This window comes from Limulus polyphemus, unplaced genomic scaffold (assembly GCF_000517525.1).
Source record: "Limulus polyphemus unplaced genomic scaffold, Limulus_polyphemus-2.1.2 Scaffold592, whole genome shotgun sequence".
NCBI classification, from domain to species: Eukaryota; Metazoa; Arthropoda; class Merostomata; order Xiphosura; family Limulidae; genus Limulus; species Limulus polyphemus.
This window is the reverse complement of record NW_013666202.1, coordinates 27,946-37,109: the sequence shown is the minus strand read 5'-3', so window position 1 is coordinate 37,109 and position 9,164 is coordinate 27,946. Positions and strand designations below refer to the sequence as shown.

General features: G+C 34.5%; 1 protein-coding gene across 8 annotated transcripts in view; it reads right to left on the bottom strand.

Annotated features, from left to right (window-relative positions):
- LOC106459319 (sorbin and SH3 domain-containing protein 1-like) overlaps positions 1–5,925 on the bottom strand; it is a 122,958-nt gene extending 117,033 nt beyond the window's left edge. Inside the window, exon 1 of one of the 8 annotated variants that reach the window (XM_022385781.1) lies at positions 5,608–5,925. In XM_022385781.1, coding sequence (XP_022241489.1) covers positions 5,608–5,706 — 99 coding nt within the window. In that variant the 5' untranslated portion in view covers positions 5,707–5,925. The remainder of the gene's footprint in view (positions 1–5,607) is intronic. The other 7 variants (XM_022385776.1, XM_022385775.1, XM_022385774.1 and 4 more) reach the window with 7 other exon arrangements.
- Between the last annotated feature and the right edge of the window lie 3,239 nt (positions 5,926–9,164).

Sequence of the window (9,164 nt, the reverse complement as noted above, 5' to 3'; positions counted from 1 at the left end):
TATTCAGAAAGAATAAACCAGTTTTATTTAGGAAAGGACTTGTGTCGCTAAAGTTTCGTCGGAACGAAGTTACGGAAATTTAACTAACGAACGGAGACGTAACAATATTATATGTCGGGCGAAATATTTAATGATTATATATATGTTACAGATTTATTTTCTTTCTCACCAAAGGTAAAATTGAAAAGACAATGTGTGGCGTAAAGGCCTAATACATTCATTGTTTGGCCTTATCCTTTACTGTGGACTGTAGTTTCTTTTGGCTATTCAAGGCTCATCAGACCAGCTTGGGCTAGCAAACCAAAGAAATACAGTTAGGCTTCTTATAATGGTGATTTATATATATCACGTTTACTAGTTTTTTAAATCCTTTTCACTCCCCAATAAAGTAACCTAAAATAATTTAGGTCTGTGAATAACGTTATGACTTGTGCCTAAATCATTATTTCATATTATTTATCGAACCAACTATCTGATAATGATAAAAAGACTTGAACCCCCACAAATGTTATATACAAATCCCCGTTATAAGGGTTCTAACAGCATTTCTTTGGTTTGCTAGTCCAAGCTGTGCTGATGAGCCTTGAATGGGCGAAATTGCAGCCCACAGCAGAGAGTACGGCTTATCAAAGAAAGCATTAGGCCTCTAAGTCACAGATTTATTTACAATTTTACCTTTGGTGAAAAAAAAATTGTAAGATATACATATACAAGCAAAATCACTCGTCCTCAGTGACGAAAAAAGTTTAAGTTAATCTATTACTTTAAATTATTTCATGGATTTTAAAAATGTTAATTGTGTTGCACTCTTAGTTTCACTCAGAGCCAAATCACTGAGCTACTTATACTGCCCACCGCGAAAAGTAAATGTTAAGCATTTCAGTCATACTAAGAACCGCTCAACATTAACATTTGGTGAATCTACATTTTTATTCTTTAAGTTACGTCACATTTTGAAATGTGAATTCCTAACAGTAGAATATTCTGCTTGCGAAATTAAATTTGGCATTAACATTATTCATGCCTGTTCTCCCCTCGTTTCGAAAGTGAATGTTGAGCTTTGCCTGCGTACGCAGCTTTTCAAACGCAACTCGGGAAGCTGCCGCCGTAAACAGGTAAACAGGAGACAGACGATCGCTCAGACGGACACCACGATTCGCATATATATATATATATATATATAACAATTTTGATAGTAATCATTCTTCACCAGCTTGTAAAAGGCATACACAACATAACAATTGTAGTGACGTCTCATTTCATTATACACAACAATATATATACTAGACGGACTGGAGTGTTTGTTGTATCTTTGTAAGTAACACTGTGTAGTACAATGGATTTAATGTAGTATTCTGTTTATGTTTATGTATAAATAATGAAATAAATGAAGTGTCAACTATTATAATTTTGTCCACAACAATAAATAGTAGTGAATATCATGTATCTACTTTACCACAGGAGGTTAGAGAATACTGTGCATAAAAGTAATTTCAGGAAAGAATACTTAACGAATTGCACGTCATGTCGTATTTTGTCTAGTTATGGTCTATAGTATGCAAGTCAGATAATGTTGTGTCATTATATTATATTTATTTCACTGTGGAGAACAATGAGTCTAGTACAATGAATAGTTTGTACCAAATCAACCGAAAAGCCCAACATTTCGTTTTGGTTGTAAGGTTCTCGTATCACAGGAAATGGTATTGTGTTGTACAAAACAATTTATAGCTGTGTTAGAGGACAATCTAACCTGTACTGTATAATATTATATTTTTGTTAAAAAAACAATATCATTAGCATTCAGAAAACTTTCTGTCACGTTAATTTTTTTTATCTGTTTCTCGTGAACTAACAGTACATTTCAACGAATGTGCGATTCACTTCCATTCTCATTGTCTTCTTTGTAAACATTTCCTGTGACGACTTATTTCATGCCGACATCTGTGTTTATCAAAAAAAAATGTTCGATGTCCAATCAAGGACTCCAAGACTCTCAACACGTAGAAAAGATAAGTGAAAAACAGAAAGTTTGTTTGTTTGTTCGATGTTAAGCTCAAAGCTACAGTAGTGGGCTGCCTGTACTATGACCACCACGAGTATCGAAACCCAGTTTTTTATCGATGTGATCCCTCAGACTTACCACTGAGGGCCGCACAGAAATACTTCAAAGTAAAATATTTTGACTGAATAAAATATAAAAAATTCGTGGTGTCTCAGTGTCAAGTCTGAAGGCTTATATCCCATTGTGTAACTTTAAGCTTAAAAAAACGAAAAAAAAAAAAGAATAACAAATCTCTTACAGAGATAGAAGAACTTCAATTAAACGTAATACAATTCTAAATAACAGGCCAGATGATGAAATTGTCATTGTTAAGTGAATCACGGTATATCTTACCAGAAGAGGTAGTACTTTTGTAATGGAAAACCTGATCTTTCTCTACATGGCGTTATTTACCCCATACATTTCAACAACATTCTAATTCTCCAGAAGACCTGTGTACAAAAGACAACCGTTATTAGAAACAAAAGATAATACCTAAAATGTGAGGAATGAGGGTTTTTTGGTGTATTAGGTTAGGTTTTTATACAGTTAAAAAAAATTTAGACCTTTGTTTTCTTTGACTAGATGGAGTTTTAACGCTATGTGTTAAGCGCGTAGCTTTGTGACTATAATTTTTTCAAAGTTTAGAAAACTGATTGAACTAGAACTGAAGAGAGTTATGTGAGACTAAAAGAGATTTCTGGTCGATTAGCAAGTCTTTTGCGGATGTTGGTTAATTATTAAGTCAACTTGTTAGGTCAATGCTGTAAATTTTGAGTTTGTTTTCAACGAAGAATTAGTAAGTGGAAATTATTTCGAGTTATTTGTTTGTCAAGTTAGGCCTATAATTAGTTAGGAGAAGTTGTACTTACAAAACTTGTGGTTGAAAAATATAATGTTTTGATATCAGTAAAAGGACTGGACTTTGCATTCGTCTCCTTATCGAAGAATCCAAAAAGAGCTTGCCCAACAATAGAAACCGTCAGAACACGGGTATCAGAAGAGGGGGCTATTTTCGTGAAAATAAAATATAATCCAAACGGCTTGGTTTTTTTTTCCTATAAGTATATTTTTTGTTGTTACGCGCAAAACTACACAATGGGCTATTTGTTCTCTTCTCACCTCGGGTCTCAAAACCCGATTTTTAGCGATTTAAGACCTCAGACTTACCAGTGACTTACTGGGCGAGAGGGGAGCTAATCCAGATTGAACATAAAAAGGAATAACGTACTCGAAGTGAGATCGAAAATTTGCTTTAAATGGCGAAACAAATAGAAAGAACAAGAAGAAAGAAACACAAATTAGAAGGGAAAAAAATATATGAAGATCAGGTGGAAAGGTGTAGAAAACTAAGAGAAGATCCAGAAGAAAGAAACAGAAAATTAAAGGAAAATATAGGAACTTAAGAGAGAAATTCTATGAATGAGACAAAATATTTATAGGAATTCAGATAGATTGTAAATGTACATACTGAAGTTGAAAAAGCCGTAGGAGATGTACGGATGGATTATAACAACAAATATAATAAAGTAAATAAGGATTATAAGAATAATAACTGAATACAAAATAACATCAATGCTAGGATAAAAAGAAGAAATCTGGAAAATGCAAGGATCAAATCAATTGCAGCTGAGAATTCCAACTTCAAGCACTAGGGAAGCTCACATCTCGTATAACCTATTATCAATAATGCTGTGCGACCAATGACTATAAAACATTCTTAATTATCCAACTACTCCACTATCTCATCAAGTAACAAATTATAGCAGGCCAGTTCAGAAACGTTGCCCAGTCAAGAAACCAACAGATTATGATGAAATGATACCATAAGAGCCATATCAGGCGCTGTTTGAAATAAGTTCTAAGGTTAATGGGTGAAGTAGTGAACAGAAAGATGTTCGTTTTGTTACACATTTGGAATAACCATCTTTGACGACATTGAGCAACCTTTCGACAGAACCGTTACAACTATCACGCATTAATGGCTGCCTTATCAGATAGATTTGGAGTGTCAGATCAAAACGAAGTTTCTAAAACAAAGTTTAGGAGCAGATTAATAAGAAAGGACGAAACACTATGTGAAGTTAAAGAGGTGGTAAAACTTTCCTAATTATCTGACTCAGATGCTCCATGTGAACTGATGGATTCGTTGATACGTGATTAATTCATAGATGAAATGGTGCTGAAGATGTGTGAATTACACTAAAGCAAAGTAGATTTAAATGTTTACAGGAAGCTGTCCAGTTGGCAATGGAACTTGAATCAGTTAAAGTCTCAGATCAATAACAAAAAGCAACATCCAAGAATTATGAAATTATCAGATCAAACAGCGTGTAAACATTAACTCCCTCTGATGGAAGTCAAGAATAACTCAAAGGATTAATAATACAAGTGTTTACCCAGGACTTAAGATGTTTCAAAAGGGCATGTTACCTTCAAACAAAACCCCCCTTAATAACTTAACTGTTGTCTAAGAATGGAACAACGTACTGTGTGAGTCACTACTATGAACGATGTATTGTTGCAGATAATTTCAAAGCTTAATAATGTTATAGTTATTGTCATAGAGTATCGTTAATCAGAACGCTGTCGTTATAGGGACTTACGTTTCCACTATAACCACGTACATTTTACCTCAAATGACTATGGTCACGTTTAAAAATTTACACTTGTATTAAGATATAAATACTGGTAGGATACGGGTTTAACACACACACACACATATATACGGTCAGCATGACAAGATTGTTGAGAAATAAAGTATATATATAGAACCGTTGTTATCATAATGTAGATGTTACTCAACTGATAAACAACGATTGAATGTTTCAACTAAGATAAACAACAACATGAAGATGTATACTTATGACATAATCTTCAGTACATTATTTATGTAAAGACAAAAAACGCGACTGAAAATATATATAGCCCCCTCAATACTCGGGAAATTTTGCTTTACTAGTGTAAATACACAACCAATAAGAATGAAAAAGTGAATAATTCTTGTAAAAGTACAAGAATTATTCGCTTTTCATTCACTCTGGTTGTAGTATTTACAGTAGCAACAACAATAATAGTACAAGAATTATTCGCTTTTCATTCACCCTGGTTGTAGTATTTACAGTAGTAGCAACAATAACAGTACAAGAATTATTCACTTTTCATTCACCCTGATTGTAGTATTTACAGTAGTAACAACAATAACAGTCTTTTCATTCACCCTGGTTGTAGTATTTACAGTAGTAACAACAATAATAGTACAAGAATTATTCGCTTTTCATTCACTCTGGTTGTAGTATTTACAGTAGTAACAACAATAACAGTACAAGAATTATTCACTTTTCATTCACCCTGGTTGTAGTATTTACAGTAGTAACAACAATTAAATAATTCTTGTACTATTATTGTTGTTACTACTGTAAATACTATAACCAGGGTGAATGTACAGCGAGAGGTTTTTATACCATCAATTATTAATATCCTCTTCTTGATAATAAAACTAAATCTACAAAAGTTAATTACATGACGACTTGTTAGATAATTAGATAAAAGCTAGTACTTACCTTGAGAAGTCTTCTTCTTACTATAGTCGGTTTAAGAACCAGTAGATTTGTGGGAAGTTGCGAGCCAATAGAGCAGGAGAGAAATGAATTGTCAGCCATGATAACAATTTTCTATATATATATATATATTGTTTAAATTATCATTACAGTTTTATTGCATCATCTGAATGCAGAGAGCGCTTCGAACCTGTCTCTTCACTAACTACGCTACAATGATTTTTAGTAGATTTTCACCGAAGAAGGATGGCGGCAACGTTTGGTCGACAGCGACCTTGAAAGGCCCGTTTTTCTGGGCTTATCAGGTGGTTGTATGCGTACAAATGTAAGCGTACACGCGTTTGCCTGGGTTTTCTACCACTACTAAACCTTACTCGTAGTACCTGTAGGTCAGTAAAGACCCGTCATTCAAACACGTGCGATGTATAAACCAACAAACACACAGCTTCATGTGTGTACATGCAACTCTCTCTTATCACACACACACACATACATAGTCACTGCTTTAAAGTTTCCGAGCGCCTGAAGAAATGAAACATTATCAATAATTAAACAAACAACGTAGAGTACTTCTTTACGTGTGCGTGAAATATATACACACATACATATATTTTCACAAACAAGGGTTTTCTAAAGAAATCTGCCACACTAATATCATTTATTCCGTATAATTATACTGATATCTAAAATTAAATGTTTAGCCTAAATAAACAATCTTATGAAATACGTATCTTCATATTTCAGAATTTTTCATTCTAATCCTCAAATACATTTTTATTCTATGAGTAACACTTGCTTCATTCGTGGAAATAACAAGAAAGATCTATTTCAATGGCAATAATAAAAGTATGTTTCAATTGTCACAATAAAGATCAAGACGCATGGTGCGGCCGAAACTACCTGCAGGACACACTGTGTGTCAAAACACACGGTAGTGTGTTGTGCGGCCAAAACAACCTGTGTAATTAACAGGAGTGACAGTTTAGCAATTTTTCACTTTCTGTTGCTCAGACTGTGGTAATCCAAACTATCAAATATTTTCAGTGGATATGCTCTACTGTACCCTTACTTCACATACAAAATTTCTAGGCAAGAAATACACGAACGATAAAATCTCCAATTTTGCTTGAATTTCTTCCTTTTATTTTTTTCGCACCGAAAATACGAAAACTTTATTTGATTGAAAAACATACTTAACTTTCATGGATTTTTTTTTTTCAAATTTGTTACACTGATAGACTTTACAACTTTCAATTAGCAGTCTCATTTTGTCTAAATATAAGCCACATGTGCAAAGTTTAATGAACAAAAACCACTAATATTTGACCAAAATATTTTTCTGTGCACGCCTATGAAAAAAGTCACGTGAGTTATCGGTCTGAAAAGCTTACTACAGCTTCACCTAGGAATGAAAGCGAACCGTTTTTAGTTTTTGTCATTCAGATTAAAGACGGCTGATTTAGAGCAGCAAAACTATAAGGTGAACTATAAGTATTGGTAAGGCGAAGCAAACTAAATTAGCTGTTTCTAGCTCAAGTTTTCAAAATAATCATACGGGTGGACGGTTATTATTCATTGTCAACTTTTAAGCATAAATTTGTTATTTTTTAAAAATTATCCCAATTAAAGAGCGTTTAGCGTCACGTGATATTAGCTTAAGCAATATGGGTAAATAATGATGGTTGCTACGGTTACACTGAGTGCATACAGCTGGTGACAAGAAGCTGTGAATCAAGATTCCATGATGTTACTATAAAGGAAGTTTGTTTGTTTTGAATTTCGCGCAAAGCTACTCGAGGGCTGTTTGCGCTAGCCGTCCCTAATTTAGCAGTTTAAGACTAGAGGAAGGCAGCTAGTCATCACCACCCATCGCCAACTCCTGGGCTACTCTTTTACCAACGAATAGTGGGATTGACCGTCACATTATAACGCCCCCACGGCTGAAAGGATGAGCATGTTTGGTGGGAAGGGGATTCGAACCCGCGACCCTCAGATTGCGAGTCGAGCACCCTAACCACCTGGCCTATAATAAAGGAAGTTATTAACAATGTATTAGAGAGGAAAACTACCACCGTATATTTTAAAGAATCTGGTTGGTTCAGTAAAGTATAGGCCTGTTCCAAATAATGGGGTTACGATCCTAACGCTAATGTGGGTAACTGTCGAGTGTCACTTTCTTACTTGCTGTGGTTTGTTGGTGTGTATTGACAAAATGTCATGATATTTGATCAATCCATGTTGAACAAAAAGCGCGACCTGGCTAACTAATGAACGAATATTTGCTGTAAAATTGTTATCAGTGCTATACGTGCAGCTACCAGTTTGGCCGCCAATTTTGATCTCATTCCTTGAAGTTGCACATTCAGTTCCTTTTTTTTTTTTTTTGGCCCCCTCCTTTTTTTTCACACCTAAGGTGTTTTTGATCAGATTTGTTTAAACTGTAAGAACACCGAAGAAAACTATGTTCATTTGCAATAGTAACCAACAAAAACTTGTCTATCGCGAATCAAGAATGTACCTAGCTTAGTGACCAATACAACAAATGCTCTTTACATTGGACGTTGTAGCTCTCCACCCATCTATACAAACAGAGGATACCGTCAATGCAGTGTGTGAATTCATGTCGAATCATAAACAATTTGGAAATGTACGGACTGACAATAGACACTGTCAGATAAATCTTGCATTTCATCATTCACAATGGGTATTTTCGTTTCGAGAACAAACTATATCTCCAGCTCAGTGGTGTCTCAGTGGGTAATAGAGTCGCTGTTATTTATGCTGTAATATTTATACACGTTTTTGAAACTACGGCACTTGACAAGTGGTGTCAAGATACCAACACCGGCCCTGATCTCTGGCTTAGATACATCGATGACGTGTTTGGATTATGGAACCACGGTCTTCCTTCGTTAATCTAATTTTTAGACTTTCTAAATTCCATAGACCCCAACATCCAATTCACCCTGAATCATTCGAATGACAAGAGGAACATAGATGTTCTTGACGTTACCTTAAGGATCGACAATCTACCTTGTTTCACAAACCAATAAGAAAACATCTCTTCCTTAATTTCAACTCCCATCATCACAAAGCTTCCAAGAAAGGTTCAATTACTGGAGAATTAAACAGTCACAACTGTAGTGACAAAACAATACAAGCTCCGAACTAAAATCATTTTTTCTGAGCAATAAATATCCACCCTTTTACATTGTAACGAATTAGTTATTATATATTTATTTTAATATCGACGTTTGTTTAACATTGTTAGTTCAACATTGCTGACAGTGTTAGTTTTTATACGTTTTGAACGTTCATGTCACTTTTTTTTTCAACAAGCAATGAACTTTGGAAAACTTTGCAACCAAAGACCACGAGGTCTCGCTTAATTCATGTATTTTGAACATATTTTTCATCTTTAATTTGACACGGCTACCAAGATCAGCAACTCTGAGAACGAGACTGGAATAGTATCACTGTAACGAATTAGTTATTATATATTTATTTTAATATCGACGTTTGTTTAACATTGTTAGTTCAACATTGCTGACAGTGTTAGT